Here is a 19,830-nt window from a genome sequence, read left to right as displayed (position 1 = left end):
ATGTTTTGAACTAGGAGAAATAAGAGGAGTAATAGAATAGTGCCACATCGGAACTCAAAAAACGTGTTGTTTATTTTGACTAACTTTCTTGAGCAAAACTAGCAACTTTCTATGGCATTGGTGGACAGTTTCCTCGTTATTTCCGGTTGTGAGAACAAAAGTTAATGAGTATAAGGTGTTCAGATTATTATGATGACATTACATTCTTATCCAAGACGCACATTTTTGTTCGAAAGGGACCCAACTATGTTTAAAATTTAAAAACTGAATAATTGGTCTTAGTGGAGGAAACCTTTCGAGGTTTGCAACAAATCAAACCGGTAGGAACAAAATCCTAAAGCTTTTGTGATTTCTTCTTCTTTAAAAGCAACATTGTTTGGTGTAAAAGTTTGTGCAATGAAATGAAGTTGTTACGAATTTAATAATCAATTATGAATAAATTTTACCATTTGTTCTTTCTCATTATTAAGAATCATTTACCTGAGCGATGATACAAAAGCACATTTCGAATTACCTCAATATACTGTGTAGTTTTGCACAATAAATTTTAACTCAACTTTTTGTGGTTTTTAGAGGGTTAAATCTAATTTGTGCTTTTTAATAATTAACTTAGAAATTTCTTTTGAAAACAGCTTTGGATTTTCAGGACCGAAAACTTTGACTGATTTCAACTTGAGCTAGTTAGAATGGATTGATTGGTTTGAACACAATCTTGCAACTTTGATGAAATACGAAACTCTAACTTATTTTCCGATAATCATAACTGAACAGTGATTGAGAATAAAAACAGTGTTGTTCTAAAGCCTTTCGCAAAGCAGTATCGGATACGAAAAAAAAAACAGTATACTAGCTGGCAATTTAATAAGATGAAATGTTTTATTCATCGAAACCCCTCGTTCAAACTTGCTCAAAGAATAGCATGTTCGTTCGTTCACCTTATTAATGAGTAAAAGTAGTATAAAAATTCAGCGGTATTGCAGTAGCAGTATAGTTCTGCCAGGATCTATAACTCTCAAGGCATAGAAAATCTGTGCGCTTGTGTGTGATATCATATAGTTCTTTTCAAAGTTGGGAATTGAAAAGATCACACACTACATAGCCTTTTTGTGCAGCAGACAGAATAGGGGATTCATCCTAATATCTTGATTATAGTCTCTCTTGCATAAACTCATAACCACTTGTAGAGTTTTGGTAGCTATGAGGTCATCAAACTAAAGTAACTAAAACTGGATGTACCTGACTTTCTTTTATTTTAATTAATTTTGAGATCAGATAAGGGAGCTGTGTCCGTTGTATCCTAAGTAATCAAAGAAAATGTGCCAAGAATTTAACAATAAATAGCAGACCAGGGAAAAACAATCACTACACAAGTTGGTTAGCAGTTTAATTCTTCTGTATAAAGTAAGTACTAGAAGACATGGGAAAAACAATTGTATGTAACATATCCTTACCAGGTAAAAACGAAAATTGAATTGTGAAAGTGTGAAGAAAAAACATTGTTGGCATACTCTTTAAGTTTAATGATATGAAGTCAAAAGATATAATTACAAAGAATGTGAGAAAGAATTCTGGAGTTCTCCATTTGTATCCACGGACATCTTGGAAGAAGTCTACCGCACAAAAAAACTAACAATTGCACCTAAGTAGTCTTGCAGCTGAAAGGAGAAGAAGAGAAGTTTAAACAAAAAAACAGCAAATAATAATTGTACAGTCAAATGGATTTAATACAATTCATGTATCAAATATCTAACAATTGAAAAGTGTAAAACTTCGATCAAGCGAAACATTGACAAGTAGGCATCTTCTAAAAATATAAGACATTTTTTTTAATGGGGGCTTTCTTTGGTGGAAAAACTGTCTAAATGTTATTTGTTTGATTTGAGAACATTATGGTGGAGATATAAGACATTTGATCCAATTCTTGTCTTTGAATTGAGTAGGTTAAAAATGCACGTAAACTGAATTAGGTGGGATACACCCTTACTAGATCATATTAGAGACAAACTCACTTTAAAAGGAAGGCTCTTAGGTGTATGTGACATGTATGTGCCTGTGTTTATTTGAACTCATGTTTTTTCTTGGACATGACACAAGTACACGTTAAATAAGCATTTCCAAATTTCACCTGAGTCAGAATACTTTTTCCAGTTTGACCTTCAATAACTAGGCCAGCCGTGAGACCGATCATTGCCCAAGCTCCATTAATTGCCTCAATTTGGCGTCTTCTCTACAATCAGAACATTAAGTTGGCCAAATTTTTAGTGAATTGAGAAATTTCATCAGAGCATACTCAGTTTCCTTCTGCCCAAACTGACAATTATAAGGAAGGAAAATGGCTTTCAAACTTTTCATATGCTTCTTTACTAAATGGCAACAACCCCGAATATTTGATTCAAATTCAACAACAGAACTGCTTTCACCTTGAGTTTCTCTTTTGCTTTGATTCTTTCCATTTGTTTGGCAGCCAATCGCTTGGCTTCAACGGGATCAACCATGACCGTGTCATCCTTTCCTGAAGCTACCTGTATAATTATCATTTTATATTATAAAACTTGCAACCCTTATTAAACTGATACAAAGTGAAATGTCAAATATAGAAGGGATACAGAAGTAGAAAAAAGAAATCTAACTGGAAACATATGACTCATGAACGTAAGCTAAATATTCAAAAGAAGCAAGAGTTTAGCAAGAAGTGGATGTAACTAATAATAATTGGTTTATTGCATTAAAAGGACAAAAGAACCAAAAAAGTGTACTGAAAATCATAAATCCCCAATGAATGATCACTAGTTTAGACAATGGAGTAATTTCCACAATAAATGGTTCAGGATAAAGCTCAAAGATATCACGTCACAAGAAGATTCCATCCCTTATTTTCTACCAGAGAGACAAAAGAAAGCAATGAAGCCAGATTTCAATTATACACATGTAACTGGCAATGGTTTTTTCTATTAAACAAAAGTAAATAAATAAGAACATCAGATATTGTCAAGTGAAGTAAATAAACATCATACATATTAAGATTTAGCAATGTCTTCTATATAAGAATAATGTTTGTTATGTATTCTTGAACATGAACTGATTATATGGTGGAATAAAACAGGTATACTAAGAAGTCATCATGTATTTAAGAAGCCGTCATGCATTATTTTGTATATGTAATGCAATGTTTTCCTTCACTATTTAGACTTGTCCTACCTATAACTCCCGCAGATTTCAAAACGTGTCATTCCTCAAAGTTATTTGACTTTCTACCTGTTACAAACCTTCACATCCCTGTTGAGTTTTGCAATTTTCTACTTCGGCAATTGTAATTTTACGTCAGTACATGTCTAGACTATAAGATAGATTCACTAAAAACAGTATACACACGAAATGCGCAAAAAGCAACACAAATTAATAACAATTTGAGAAGCATACCAATAACTTGAAAGCCCCAACAGTATTATATAAACTCAAATAAGCATTCTATTTTACAAGTCATTTTCAACAAACGATGAACAAGGAATCTTCAATTAATGCATAATTAGAGTTTACCAGGACTCCAATCGCTTGACCTCGGGTTCTATTGACAACCATGCTTACATCTTGCTCTTTAATCTGTCCCCACCTAAAATAAGGAGTATAATCTCGTTAAGCAGCAATAGAAAAACAAGGTTCTTATTCCATGTCTGTAGATTCTCTTTCAATATGGCAAAAATCCAACAATTACCTGTTAGAATTGGTCAATCTCAGCCTACATGAAGATAAATTCTCTCTTCCTCTGCATAATTTTGTTAACTATATCACATCATTGCTATGTTACTCATAAAGCTAACGAAATCTTTAAATAAACTTTGTGCGAATTCTCCAAATCCTTTACAGTGTTCTTTGAATCTCAAAATAAAATAATTAGTTTCATTTAAAAGTGGATTCTTGCTATGAAACTTGTGCAAATACATCATGGATAAAAATTAGACGCAGTCCCTTATGACGTATGAAAATTGAAGTTTAAGAGATGAAAATACAATTCTTAATAGAGCACAAAACCATAAATCAACTGTTGCTATACTAAACACTTGAAAAGTCTTAATTCCTAATATTTTCCATCCGTGTTAAACAGTTTTTCTCATAACCTCCTCGGTATAACTAGAAGCAAGTAAGATGGTTGTTGGAGAAAAATAAATTCAATGCATAAACTACTACAATCGAAGGTGCAGTGAACGAATATGATTACAGCGAGAGTAATCAGGGAATCTGCAGGAAAAAAAATGAGGAGAAGAAGTGAACTTACTTGAGAGAAGTGGGAGCGTTAAAGGAGAGAAAGTGAGGGTTGGATGAAGGTAGAATGGTGGCCATTGCCCTCCGGTACCCCTAGCTACACATCCTCTTTATCCACCTTTTCTTCGCACTTCTCCAACTTAATAATAATTAAAATATACATTTCATAAAATAAAAACATATATTTTCATTTTCAATATTTTTTCACTTTTTTTCACTCAACAAATAAATTGACTCATACATTTATGTGGGTAAACTCTTATCTAATTCTTATAATAAGATTAAAAATAATAAAGATTAAACTTAAAAATCAATTAAAATAAAATTACCGGCATTTCTTCCATTTATTACTAAAGCAAAAATATAGACGGACACACATGTATCTACTCTTTTTGTCTTTAAAAAAGTTATAAGAATTATTAAAATAAACTATATATAAAATAAATAACTATTTTGTAATTTTATTATGTATACTTTTTTATTGAAAGTAATTTTTATTGTTAAAAATAATTATTAAAATAAAACTATAAAATAATAAAATAGTTTATATCAATAAGAGTAAAACCGGATGTACAGCAAAAATATTATAAAACACTTAAAAACGAATCACTTTTATTAATAGATATAAATGCATCTCTTCTCTCTTTTTTAATTGTAAATTTTCCCATACTTCTCATAATTTTCAAATATATATATATATATATATATATATATATATATATATATATTAATTCCAAAATAATAATATTTAAAAGTAATGAAATCCTATTATTTTAATAATAAAATGTTTAATATAAATAAAAAGTTTATAAAAGATCTCATTATTTAAAACGTTTTGTCATTTTAAAATTTTGTTCAAAGAGCTATTTTTAAGTTATTTAATCATTTGATAATCTGTTTGAAGATCGAAATTGTTTGTGTGATCTTCGCAGCTTCAAGTCTAATTTATCATTTTTTCTAATTGAGTATGATAATTTTTAGTTTTTCCTTTAATTTAATTTTGTTCATCTTTACATTCATCTCTCTTTGAGGTAATTTTTTTTTCTCATTTTTTCTATTTGATTCTCTATTGATCAATAGTTATGAGGGTATAATCTGATTTGTCTCTTAGACATATTGTTTAGATAGAGAACTTGTAGATTTAGAAAAGTTTTAGTAATAATAGAACCATTTGAATTTTCACAAAGTAGGGAAAACTAGTCTTAATCTGTACGGTGTGAGTATACTAATTTGATGTTTGAATATTACTACTCTCTTGAGTTGAGAAAATTTGATTGTGTTTGATGATTCTGGTATAGTCTATAGCTACGGTGATCTTGTGTTAATTAAATGATAATTGTATGTTAAGTGATTGTAATTAGTTTGATGTGTGAATGAGATAATTAAAATATAAGCATTTATAAAATGAAAGAAAATGAGCATAAGTTATAAAGTTAGATGTAATATAAATGTCATTTAGCATATTTTTAAAAGAGATGATTGTGATTCTTCCTTATAATTGTTAAAAAAAGTTAAAATTTTATTCATTTCTTTATATCACTATAAATTTTCATGATCATGCATCGTCTGTAAACTGATATAAACCATCTCCTCCACTACTTTTGATGTGTCTTAAAGATTCTAATTTCTATACTGTCATTTCCAAAGTTAAAAATAATATTAATTATTCTTTTATTATTTGTATTCTAATATTTCACCTAATTTTTAATTAATTTACATGCATTTATCTATTGCAATATGGAAATAAAAGAGTGAAATAGAAAAATTCTATAAAAAACTAAAAAAATATTATATTCCTTAATCTGTGTACAAAACTTGAGCCAAAAGAGAAAATAAAAGAGAGCATTAAATTAAGAAGTTATAAGGGAAAGATTTGGGTTTTATAAAATATTTACTTTTAACTATATTGACATGATATAGAATTTGGTTTTGGATTTTTTTAAAAATAAAAATATGTCTTATTAGTAATTTGGTGTTCATATTTAAGTATTTGAAAAATAGATTTTAGTCCACATATTTATTTTCTAAGTCAATTAATTTCAATATTTGATAAATAGAATTTAATGTGATCTTTTTCTAACTTGATTTGGAAGTGTGGTACTTTAATAAAATGTTTAATTAGTAATTTAGTTTTTATATTTAATCTATGATTAATTTGTGTACTTATATATATATATATTTTTAATCAATTGAATCCTATTAAGAGATAATGTAGGATGTTATGTGAAACCAACATTAACATTATTAAGAGTTACTATTTGTGAGTCCAAACTTTTTTCTTCTTCTTTAACTTCTTTATCTTTAGGGATGACAATACAGGTTGGCCTGACCCATTTAGGTCTGGTCCGCATAAGGCCTGCACAACGCGGGCTGATCCGTCCCACCCCGCACACTTTATGCGGGCTGCAAACACTGGTTCACCCTGACCCGCAGGCTGATCCGCTTTTTTTTTTTTTTAAATTTTTATGATAAAACTTTCAATGTTTAAAAAATTTGAAAACTTTAAGAAGTTCACAAAATTAAGTAAAAACTTTGGAGAGTTGGATGATAAATTGATAATTCAACATATTCATACATTTTCCAGTTATACAAGAATTTGAAACGTTAATACAAGAGTCCATAAAAAAGTAATTAATATACAAGTGCAAGTTTTTTTTTAATTTTTATGTGGGCTTGCGGGCCGACCCATGCGGGTTGCAGGCTTGCGGGCTCACTACCCTGGCCCGCCCCGCGTTTTTTTCGTGGGCCTGCGGGTCGACCCAATGGGCCAGACCCTAATTGCCATCCCTAGATAGAGGGCCCAAACTTTTCTCATTTTATTTTTTATGTATATTTTAAAATTATATTTATATATAATTATATTAAATTTAAAATTATATTTATATTTAAATATTATTTACAACTTAATTTGAAGATTATTTTAACTACAATTTATTTCATACTAGTAATTTTTGACATTTAATGATAGCTTATTATGATTATTTTATGATATGATAGTGAAAGATAATCATATTTGTTTGGATTCTATTATCATATGTGTCTATTTTGAGTATATAAAATGAAGATTTTTTTTAATTAAAAATAATAATTTATGTATAAAAAGTTTAATTCGATACCTTTAAATTGTTTGTCAAAGTTTCGTTACTACTCCTTCATATCCGATATTTTCATTTTCTTCTAATACATTGTTGCATATAGACACATGAATCCAATTGTAGCTTTTTTGTTAATTTCTAAGATCTCTAAACGACGATGCTACAGAGAATGAACTACGCTATCTCTATGTAAATAAATAAATAATATGTTAAATTACTCTTTTGGTCCTTCTATTTGTCAAATAATATTAGTTTGGTTCTCAAGTTTTTTTATCTCAATTTGGTCCTCATTTTCTTAGAAATGATTCAATTTGGTCATTACTGTTAATTTTGACCAAACAAGATTAAAGTCAACACCACGTGTTAATTTATGTTTTTTTTTTGAATTTTTTGATTTTTTTACATAATTCACTACAACGTGTCAAAGTGATTCAATTTGGTCCCTATATTTTTTTTTTTAGTTTCAATTTAGTTCTACTTTTTGTAAAAATGAATCAATATTATCCCTTCTTAAATTGACACTCAATTTAGTTTTTGTATAAATCTTATGATAATATTCTTACTAAAATTGAAATTTTTATTAAATATTTGTAAAAGTATTTTTAAAAAAGCTTTTTTTTAGTTTTATTATTAAACAAAGTTAAACCCCAAACTTAATTTCAACAATTAACAATTTTGTCATCAAATATAAAGACATCAAGTGTCTCATATTATACAAACTTAGTCAAGATTAAAAACCAAATAACTTGTCACACATAAGTTTAGGAACTAAATTTCAAGTTTAAAACAAAACCAAAGTTTAACGTTTTCTATAGAATTTAAAGTTAGTTTAAAATATTTCTGAAAATATTTAATAAAAACATTAATTTTAGTAAGAATATCACTATAAGATTTATAAAAAATTAAATTGAGTATCAATTTAAGGAGAGACAATATTGCTTCATTTTTTACAAAATTTGGGACTAAATTGAAACTATAAGGACCAAATTGAATCATTTTGACATGTGGCACAACTGTGAAGTGACACGTGTAAAACAAAAATTTTAAAAAAAATCAGAAATTGACACATGTAGTTGACTTTAATATCATTTAATCAAACGAACAGTTAGGACTAAATTGAATATTTTTAAGAAGATCAGGACCAAATTCAGACAAAAAAAAACTTGAAGACCAAACTGATATTACTTGACAAATAGAAGGACAAAAAAATAATTTAACCTGAATAATATGGAGACTCATTTGTTGGAAAGTTATAGGTTGCAAGGATAATTTGTTATATCAAATCATTAAAGTTTTAGGAGATAGTGAAAAAAGGCTAAGATTTTAAATATGAAATATTATTAAGATGAAATATTATAAAGGAGAATGAAAAAAAAAAAAAGGCAAGGGCAGAAAACTATCTTGTTTTCTTTTATATCCAAACTTATTTTTACAAGAACTATGAATCTTAAATCTATCAAAAATATTTGGGATTACCTCAAACAAAATATGTTGGTTGTGAAAGAATCAAAGACACATAAATGCTCAACTTGACTAAAAAAATTGAAATGGGGAGAATGAAGGAGACAAAAGTAATGAAAAGTTTATGTTGATGAACTATTACATATAGTAAATAAATTGTAGCATCTCAGGAATAACTTTCCGGGTTAGTGTACAAAAATTTGGTTACTACTGTATTAAAAAGTATGAATCAAAGTATTAACATTGGAGGAGTCTAAACATAAACTTAAGAGAATTAATTAATTCCTTACAAGTGTAGGAGCAGAGAATAATGATGAGATAATAGGAGGATGTACAAGATGTTTTTTACGTAAAAGCACAAAATTAAAAAGGTGCACAGCTAAATGTAAAAATAAAAATTTAAGAAGGATTCACCATGCAGCAAGGTGAGACCTTTTTACCTGTCTACATTTAAATAAAAAAAAAAAATGATCCTATGAAAATAAAAAACTGTTGAAGTGATGTCAACGTCATAAAATATGGTGATTTAGAACATATAGAACAAATTTGAAAGTCTAAAATTGAAAGATGCAAAGTTGACCAAAGGAGAACTAGAAGACCAACAATTTGTTTCTTCCACACATTTTGGTACAACTAATAGATGTAGTGACTCATGGTTGACAGACAGTTGTTAAACAAAAACGTATGACCAACAACAACGTATTTTTCAAAGAGCTTGGCAAATTAATTTCAAAGCAAAAATTGGCAATGACAATTCTAGCCAAGAGAAAATGGGATGTTGATATTGAAATTTGAAGTATATATGTGAATTGACATTGAACAAATTTTGCTCAATGTTGCATAACTTGTAAGAGTAAAGCTCTATTTATTTACTTCGAACACCTCACAACAATGTATTTTCTTCCTCAATGAAAGGAAAAAAAAAATGCAGAGAAAACTGAATTTCCCTTTTTCAATTTTCATCCAGAGTGAATGAGAAAACAGGGTGAGAAAGAGTGTAGTGTGCATAGGATTTTGTTTCGTTAGAGAAAAAAATAAATAAAAAGAGGAAAGAGAAGAGTAAAACCCAAACAAAAAGTACAGTGAATTGACAAGAAAATCTCCCTTCTCGGGTTTTTTTCATATACTATTAATCTATCACAATCTGATTCACCTTTTGCAGACTAAATTTGAGACGAACCTTGGACAGATGGACCTGTATTGCCAACTCTAAGCAACACACTAAGATAGTACAAACAAAAATAATGCAATTTCAATTACCAATCATCTAATATTTAATAAAAAAACTAAACATTTTAAAATAAAATAAAAGTCGAAGTTTATACTTTCAAAATCAAGGAGTCTTCTAAATTCTTTATTGTAATATGATATTTACGGTATCTATGAGAATTACATTTTTTTTTGTGACTCACACAGACGAACCATATATTTACGTACCAATCCATGCCAAGAAAGTAGTACTTCAATAGCAAATCAGCAAAGGAAATTAGCAAAGTTTTTTTGTTCCTAAAATTAGTCGTATAGATTATATTTCCTCAGTATATATGTATGATGTATTTCAGTATGTGCCCTGAATTTACCAGGAACCACCTTTCCAAAAAATAAAGCTTCCTCGAACAGGTTGATAACCAAGTTCTCTGTCGTCACCAAAACTTGTTCATCACACAAAGATGAGAAAGCACTACATTACCAATACAGCATTACGGATAGACCAAATAATCTGACAAAAAGATTGTTTATCAGTTAATAAAGTAAGAAAATAGAGTACTTTTTGTTGATAGATTACTGAATAAAGAGTAAATTAAGAAACGAAAATTAATACAGTTAAGGAGCAACATAGAAGGATCTGACAATTCGTGGAACTGTTTTTTAGGAAGTAATTTTAAGATAGTTGGATACTCTTTTCTCTTTTAACTAGTACATCTCTTAAATTGTAAGTTTTCTTTATACATCGATTCTTAAATTATAAGTTAAATAATAATAAAAATTCTTAAAGATGTTTATTTGGGCAAGTTTAATCCAACTTGACTTTGCTATACGTAGATTAAATATAGCTTAGCTTGGAAACAAGTTTTTTTTTTTTTTTCAAGGCTATGGCATTTGCAAATAATTAGAGCTCAATGCACTGTTTAAACAGGTCTCGTGTGTTTAAAATTCAAAATTTAAGTATGATTTGTTAACATTTTTATGATAAGATTTGACTTATCTTTTCAAAATTAAAAAAAAAAAGCTTGTCATTCACGATATGACCAAAATAGTTTTTCTTTTTTCTTTTTTAAAAACCGGTCTCGACGATGTTTTTATACAAGTCAACTCTAACATGTTTATTTAATATCAATTTATTTTAAGATCTAATTTAACTTTTATAAATATCTTATTTCATAAAAGACCTTTAAACAAGACATAGATATTTCTTTATACCTTCTACCTTACATATTTGTAAAAGTTAAAGCAATATATAATTTTAATATACTAGAACAAAATTAATAAATAATAACACAAAAATACATTTTACATTAATCAACATACTCAATATATTTTTTTTTTCAAAAAAAGTAAACTCTGCCAAACCAAACATGATATATTTCCATCCTATACTTTATCTATCAGGAAAAAAGAACATATTATCCCCTCCGATCTGACATAATGTCAGTTTATTATTTATCTTCATTCATTGTATTTATTATCACTGAATGTAGTATTTATCAGTAGTAACTCCAATCTGATACATAATACTACATAACCTTTTCATGATAAATAGTCCACTGGACTACTGATTTAAGAATTAAAAGATTTTCGTTAAACGATAATGCAATTGTTAAAAAAATTAAAAATACCTTAAAATCGTATTTAAATTTTCAAGAGTCATTAGAAGATATTTATATAAACAACTATTCATAGAAACTGTTACATCTCTAACAACAATGCTCATAAATAATCCCCGTTTAAGACGTTCTATTTAGCCAGCTGCCTAATCATGGAATCTAGTTCGAGACATACTCTACACTAAACCATATTTTATCATTTGTTGAAAGTATTAAACTTAAACACATTTCTTATATATATATATATATATATATATATATATATATATATATATATATATATTAACTAAATATTTTTTAAAACAAAGTAAATAAAACAATGCATTACATTATAATTTAGAGGATAACGATATTCTGTTAGAAAACAGTCACTTTCAAATGGTACCTGGAATGTGGATTATTGCTCCTTCAATTCCACGGAAAAATTTGTTAAGTTGGCTTCCGTTATTTAGTTGTGTACTCCAATGTAAACGTGGCTCCTCCTTATCTGACCAAAACAACATACTCTGTTATTCATTCCTTCCACCACCATCTACTCAAGATTACTTAAAAGAGATAAAAGTATCAACAAAGAAACAGACCTAATCAAGAAAGGAAAATCCTATTCTTGGTATATTACTTTATGGTAAAGAATTGTACACGAAAAATATAATATTAAAAAAAATTAAATACAAAAAATGAGGTTGGATTAGATTAGTTTGATTACATTGCAGATAGTTGCATTTCCTCTGGTTGGAGTTCCCTAATTGGATGGCGTTTTCTACAATCACAGTAAAAGATGGTCATAATCACGTAACTCCACAGCACTAACAAACCGTACCAAACTATCACATTGGCTTTATCCTCAACCCTGATCCAATCCTCAGCCTCCATCAACCGCTCCACCTTCGATCCGATCAGGCTCGACCCCAGTACGAACAGACCCGACAGGGCCCAACCGCATGCCCGGCTCCCCTCCATCAGAGCGGATCCGACCCGAATGGCGTCCCAGCCGAACCTCTCTTCAGCGACGGAGACGACGAGAGCGACGCTCATGACGGCCATGAGGTAGACCTCGAGGGCGGACCCGGCGGCGAGGAGGAGGAGCCTGGCGGCGGCGGAGGAGGCTAGGGCAGCGAGGAAGCGCGGGATGGGGGAGAAGGCTAAGAGGATGGCGTAGACGAAGATGGTGGTGGCGAAGAGGCGGAGGGCCGCGGAGAGGAGGGAGTGGGTGGTGTCGGCGTGGAGGGCTAGGCGGGTGGAGTGGACGGCGGAGAGGGCTGCGGCGAGGGAGAGGAGGTAGGAGGGGAGGGAGAAGAGGGCCTTGATACGGAGGAGTGAAAGGGCGTCGTGGCGGGACTGGCGCCAGACATGTCGGGCCTCGAAGCGTGTGGGGGCGTAGCGTGCAAGGGCCTCGAGATGGTGAATTTGCGAGGTGAGGGAGTGGGTGGAGATGGATTGGGAAATTAGAAGCGTGGAGAGAGGGAGGGTGGTGAGAAGCATGATTGATGCGAACACCAGTTTGTTACAGGCTATGATCTTTATCGACTCCACTATCATCTTCACTGCCGAAACGCACCACCACACGCCACCCGATTCCTCCATTCTTCTCTCACTCTCACTCTACTCTACTGCTGCTGTTGGATCATCAAATCAAACCCTTCCCATTTTTTCTCTGTCCTCCGTAATCTTGCTTCGAAGTTACGTCTTCAATGTCCTCCTAAAATTTACTAAAGAAACAAATGTGAAAGATTTATCTCAATAAATTGCATGTAAAAGCTACTAACTATACTTTATCCTATGCTTTTTCTCTATAAAATTGTTTTACAGGGATATTGTATAATTTCTTTTTCAAAACATCAAAATAAAATGAAATTATAAGTAACAAATATTTATAACAACAAATTTATAGAAAATAATATAAAATTATTATTAGTGGATTAAGATAAACTCAACTTCATTCTGTCTAAAATTTATCTAGGGTGTGATTCTTATGAGTGAAAATATTGGAAAGAGTGGGATAGCATTGATTTGAATCGATTTGAGGGTGGAGTTTGTATTATTTTTTTTAAAGAATTTGAAAGTGATACCGGAGTGAATTTTAAAGTAAATTTTGTAAAATTTTGTATATAATTTAAGGGATGTGATTAATAAAAAATAAAATTTAATCTATGATAATGATTTAATGATACTATGACTCCCATTTTTTGACTCTTATTCTTTACTCCCTAACGTCGTGACTTAATGTGGGTTCACACTAATCCACCTTAGAAAGTAAGGGATGAGGGTCAAAAAATAGGAGTCAAAGTATAATTTTCCAAAATGATAATTAGATAAGTTTTAATTAATTTTAATTTTTTTTTCACAAATAAAAATATTAACAATATTTATTAATTGAAAAAATATATAATATATTTGAAGTGAAAAATAAAATATTTAAATTTTGTTCATTAAAGCAAAAACGGATGTGGATAAAATATTCAAACACATTAGAACTACATACGTCACAAATATAACCGAGTACGTGGAAAAAAATGAAGTTAGAATCGAATACAATCACAAATGTACCCGTGTAAAGGCTGGGCAAATCATACTAAATTGCACTACACTATTAAAAATTGCACTGAACTAAAAAATTGTTCTCCTGAATTGCACTAAACTGAAAAAACGTTCAGATGAACTGAACTAAACTATTTTTTTTTCTAACAAATTGAACTACACTGAACTGTACTGCACTATAATATGAACTTAATTGATCTGTTATAAACTGAAATGTTTTACAAACTGCGTTACTTTTGAACTAAAATGCATTATTTTTTAAGTGAATTACACTATTTTTGAATTTAACTACACTGCTTTTAAAGTTTGTACTATTTTTGAACTATTTTTTGAATCGAATTATACTGATTTTAGATCAATTGCACTATTTTTAAACTAAATTGTACTATTTTTTGTACAAACAAGTACTTCCACCATTTTAGATGTTAGGCAACGAGATGAAGACTAACCATTTTTCCTCCTGTAGACAAGTAATGTCATTCATTTCTCAACATAGAGAACATCAAGTGCATAATATTTCAATACACCAAAATCAAAATATTATAACTAACTAACTAGACACAAAGACATACTTAATCACATAATCAAAAAAATTAAATGCTTCTAACTTATTATAACTATTACCGAGATATACTTAAAAACTCCATTCATACAATCATGATTTAATGAACTTTCACGTTTTTTATTTTATGTTTTAAAGTTTTGATGGTTTGAGGCATATATAATTTTAATTAGAATTGGGATTGCAGAGTTTTTTTTTTTCATTCTCGATTCTAATTTTCTTCTTTTAGGAGATACAATAGTTCGAAGAAGAAAAAAAACTAAAATGAATGTGGTTTGATTAAGAAAAGCAAATATATAATAAGATTTATTTATATGTTTAATACTTTAATAATAAAATATTTAAACTTTAGTTATAAAAAAAATTATTCTTACTTATTTTCTAAATCCTTGCTCACATATATATATATATATATATATATATATATATATATATATATATATATATATATATATATAAGTTATTATAATATATTTAAACATCATTATTTGTTAACTTAAATAACAAACTTATTTGATTTTATAATAATTATTTTTAAATTATATTTTAATATAACTTTTAATTATTTGATAATATAAAAAAAATTAAATTGGTAACATATCATATTAAAGTATAAACTTTATATCTTCGACAGTATATACACATGATTATCAAATAGTATGGATAAATAATATTGAAATAATTTACTTACTCGTTTTGCTTCGTAACCATTATTTTTCTAGACTACAAAACAAACTATGTTACGACAACAAGCATAAAAGAAAAGATAAAAAAGGCAGTTCAAGCAGTTAACTGAACTGCAAACACAACAAGTTTACTTTTTTTTTAACTGAATTATATGACAATATAGTTTAGTTTTTATTAAAAGTAATTCAATTTTTCTAATATAGAATAATATAGATAATCCACAATTCAGTACAATTTGATAAATTATGCTCAGCTCTACGTGTAAATAGAAAAAAATGTATGAAGTTAGAATCGGATACAAGTTCACTGTATCCGTTCCATTACTTCTTCATAATAGACATGTATCTCCGTGAAGAAGGATCAATAATGGAATGGTACATGATTTTCTAATATAATAAGAAGGGCCACAGTGATAAGATGACAAACTTCTCTTCCAAATTTTCTAAAAACAACGGGATCCAAAATAAACATAATCTCACAAATCATACAAATCATAGCCTATAATTCATTTCCTTTTATTGAAAACGAACACCACTGTTTTTCATAAATCATACCTATCTATTTATTGACTATAATAATTATAATTATGCCCATAACAACATGTCTTTAATCTTCGGATTAAATGATATTCAAAAAATATATTATTTTTAATTCAATCCAATTTAAATCCATGATAAATTTATTCTGACATATTATAAATAATTAGAAAATCTTGCGCTCTAAGTATCAATCCTAACCTGATTTAATAAAACACATGTTTTGATTGTTTGCTGTTATAAAAAACAAGTTTGATCAAATGAATTAGAAAATATTATCTCAAGACAAAAGTTTTATGATTTTGTTTTTGTCGTATGATTTTGTTTAAAACTAATTTATTTTTGAGGTTCAATGAAACATAATAAAAATTTGTCAAACATAATTTGTGATTAACAAATTTGAGTCTGGACTTCAAAAATATTAAACTAAACACAGACTTTTTAACGAAGAAGGAAAAATTGTGAAAGTTTACGCAGTATCTTTTATTTAAAATTTTTTGTGAATATTTAATTTTATTATCATGATGCTTCTCTTTTTTTTTTAATAAAAATTAGAGTTGTCAAAACGGATAATCCGAACGGATCTGATTCGACCTATTACGAGTTGATCACTTAGTGAGTCAATCTAACTTGGTTTACTTATTAGCGACTCAAAAAAATTCGTGAGCCAACTTAACCAGGCTCACTTATTAGCGAGTCAAAAATATTCGAATCCGGCTCGGCCCACCGCAAGTTGGTGGGTTAGACGGGTTGCTCACAAGCTCACTTAATTAAAAAAAAATATAATTTTTTGTATTTTTGTTCAGTCAAAACTAGATTATAATTCTAATTAAAATATAAATAAACTTTAATACAATCCAAATACAAACTAACATCACAAAAATACAAATAATTATCTATGTGTTGGCTAAAAAAATCTAACATGACCCAAATGTAAAACACAACTTAACAAAAGATACTTGTGTGACTCTTCATTTGTGGGTTGGTGAGCCAACCCGACTCATCACAGGTTTAACCCGGGTGAGTTGGGTCAAAAATCAATCCGTATTAAAATTTGTCTCAATCCGGTCCGAATCCGTGGTGAGTCAGGTTAACTCGCGGATTCCAACCCATTTTGATAGCTCTAATAAAAATATTTAGGTTCTTTTTAACATTTGCTATATTTATTGTTTTGTTTATCTTTAGTTAATATAAACCTTAAAACTTTATTTGGATTCCCTTATTTTTCTTAGTTATGTAAATACTATTAGGATGTTGACCAATAGACCTCCATGTGAATGTTGCCTTCGCTTTTCTCTGATGATGTTCCACATCTTCACTAACATAAGAAGGATTGTATGATCATGCAAGTCAAACATTTTTTCTTTATAAATAGATGTCTTTTCTTTCCTTTGAAAAATAAATCTTCAATGACTCCCTTTTCGTCTACTCTAATTGCTATAATTAAAAACAAAAAGAAATTATGATTTTTTATAAAACTCAATCCAATAAAAAAGTTTTATTCACAGTATAACAGAATATCTGAGCATATATGGGTATATGAATTGTATACAAATACAATTAATAAGTATAATATATATATATATATATATATATATATATATATATATATTACCGTTATAATATGAAGAGAGGTGATTGGTTGATACAATAAATTGATATTTCGTTGTAATGTAATATTTTATTAACAAAAGTAAATTACATAATGAATGTTATTAATGAACAATCTATATTTTAGACGTCAATACGTAACATGATTTGAAACAATCTATAATCTTTCTAATATGAAAGGCAATGGAAAAAATATTCATAACATGAGCATGGTCTCTAAATTAACTCAATTAGATTAGGTTTAATATTGTTTTTCCTTTTTTTCTAGAATGTTTATTTAACACATTGTTTTCACAATTAATAAAAAATATTTTATAACCACTTCAAACTAATTTTCCTCTTGAAAAAAAAACTATTTTTCTTGTGTTGATTTCTACGTAATTCCTTTCTTTAACACCGTCCAATTCTTTAAATTTATTATTTTTATTTATAAATTAATTTTCATTACTGTTAATAACTTATCAATAGTATACAATAACATTATATTTAAATTTAAAATTTTATTATAAATATAAAATCATATACACACATTCAAACACATTTTTTTAGCACATCTTAGATTTATATAATTATTTAAATGCTAAAAATTATTTATTTTTTTAAGTCTTGGTTGTAAAAATTATTTATATGAAGAGAAACATATGGGCAATATATATTTTCCTATGTAGTGTGTTACCAATACGCGCCAAAACTTTGGACATAAAAAACTATCACTTCCTGTAAGTTTAATTTAAAAAATATTATAGTAATTTAATTTTACTCGTAAAAAAATATACCTGCTCTAAGTTCCATCTCTCGTAGTAGTCTAACCCAAAGTCAACAAACTTTAAATTCATCTCCATGTAACCACCACCATACAATGATAAAACTAGGGTTGACAAAATGGGCAGTCCGACATTTTGATCCGGCTCGTATGTGGTCAATCAAAAACGAATCAGGTCAGACTGGTCTGCCAAACAGAAATGGATCAATAATCACAACTCATCCCATATTTGATAGATTAATGGATGAGACCTGACCCATCCACTTTTTTTTTTAAAAAAACTTTTTTAATTTGTTTTCAATTTTTTTTTAATTTTTTTTATTTTTAAAATTAGTTTATATATATATATATATATATATATATATATATATATAAGTTATTATTAAAGGCATATTTAATCAAATAAAATATTTTTTAAACTTTTAATTGATTAATTAATATTTTTAATTAGATAAATTAAAATAATTTTTAAATTTACATATTAAATTATTTAATTATAACTAATAATTGAAACTTTGTAGGTGTTAATAGTTTAAATTACAATACTATTATATATTTAGATATTTAAAAAATATAATATAAAAAAATAATTTTTTTAATTACTTTTATTTTATTTAATTTTTTTAAAACATGTCGGACTGACCTGTACTTTGGCCTGTCAAGTTGACAGATTGGATTAGATAGATCAGAACGGACTAACAAATTGAAATCTTCAACTCAACATGTTTTTTTTTAACACAGGATGATGGACTAACCCGTTGAACCTAGCCCATTTTACCACCCCTAGATAAAACCATGTCTAAATAATCATCACCCCTGCATTTTACAAAATAAAGCACAATAAGCCTAACCTACAAATTGAAATCATCACAGTTCGTTTGACAGTTAGTTTTTATGCAAGCATTGGAGGCCATTGTTCATTAACTAAAAGAATGAGTAAAATTTTATTTTGTTAATACAACGGGAACTATTATACATCCTTCACACAATATATATATATATATATATATATATATATATATATATATATATATATATATATATATATATATATATATATATATATATATATATAATGTCTTGATTAACTATTTTCTTTTCTTATTTTTTTAGAAAAGGCAAACAAATATTATTCCCCAAAAAATCAGGCAAAATTCAAACAGAGTTGTAAGCAGTAAAATTCTAATAAAAAAGATAAATCATATCTTCTTCTTTTTTCATTTTGGTCACACAATAAAAATAGGTTTCGTAACTACAGAAGTCATGTCAACAAACTCAATGTAACTAATTCTATAGTATGTTTGTTACACGTGAAAAACACGAGGAAACAAAATCTCATTAATTTAGAAGAGAATGAAAAAAAAGTAGCAAAACAAAATTGATTTTTGTTAAAACAAACAAAGTATATTCCAGAAAACCAAGCATATTCCTGTTGTTTTTCAATATGCATGTGAAGAGTAAGACGGTGTCGGAATTGAGTGGACTTCAAATA

At 28.5% G+C, this 19,830-nt stretch overlaps 2 protein-coding genes across 2 annotated transcripts; both read right to left on the bottom strand.

The window, feature by feature from the left end:
• Positions 1-1,375: 1,375 nt before the first annotated feature.
• On the bottom strand, positions 1,376-4,391 carry LOC114176786. The gene is made up of 6 exons (XM_028061946.1): positions 4,274-4,391; positions 3,713-3,763; positions 3,538-3,610; positions 2,421-2,522; positions 2,126-2,227; positions 1,376-1,655 (listed from the first exon to the last, which is right to left on the bottom strand). The coding sequence occupies exons 1-6, from the start codon at positions 4,336-4,338 to the stop codon at positions 1,611-1,613; spliced, it is 438 nt and encodes a 145-aa protein (XP_027917747.1). The 5' UTR covers positions 4,339-4,391; the 3' UTR covers positions 1,376-1,610.
• Positions 4,392-10,311: 5,920 nt separating this feature from the next.
• Positions 10,312-13,462, bottom strand: LOC114176698. The gene is made up of 3 exons (XM_028061817.1): positions 12,348-13,462; positions 12,027-12,128; positions 10,312-10,536 (listed from the first exon to the last, which is right to left on the bottom strand). The coding sequence occupies exons 1-2, from the start codon at positions 13,223-13,225 to the stop codon at positions 12,125-12,127; spliced, it is 882 nt and encodes a 293-aa protein (XP_027917618.1). The 5' UTR covers positions 13,226-13,462; the 3' UTR covers positions 10,312-10,536; positions 12,027-12,124.
• Between the last annotated feature and the right edge of the window lie 6,368 nt (positions 13,463-19,830).

This window comes from Vigna unguiculata, chromosome 3, assembly GCF_004118075.2.
Source record: "Vigna unguiculata cultivar IT97K-499-35 chromosome 3, ASM411807v1, whole genome shotgun sequence".
In the NCBI taxonomy this organism is placed as follows: domain Eukaryota; kingdom Viridiplantae; phylum Streptophyta; class Magnoliopsida; order Fabales; family Fabaceae; genus Vigna; species Vigna unguiculata.
Note: the sequence above shows the minus strand (reverse complement) of the source record. Positions and strands in the feature narration are given on the sequence as shown.

Coding starts and splice junctions, on each gene's coding strand:
- LOC114176786 (XM_028061946.1), bottom strand. CDS start 4,338: ATGGCCACCATTCTACCTTCATCCAACCCTCACTTTCTCTCCTTTAAC. Junction 2,523..3,537: donor GTCAAGCGATTGGAGTCCTG/GTAAACTCTAAT, acceptor ATAATTATACAG/GTAGCTTCAGGAAAGGATGA. Junction 1,656..2,125: donor GAAAAAGTATTCTGACTCAG/GTGAAATTTGGA, acceptor TTCTCCTTTCAG/CTGCAAGACTACTTAGGTGC.
- LOC114176698 (XM_028061817.1), bottom strand. CDS start 13,225: ATGGAGGAATCGGGTGGCGTGTGGTGGTGCGTTTCGGCAGTGAAGATG.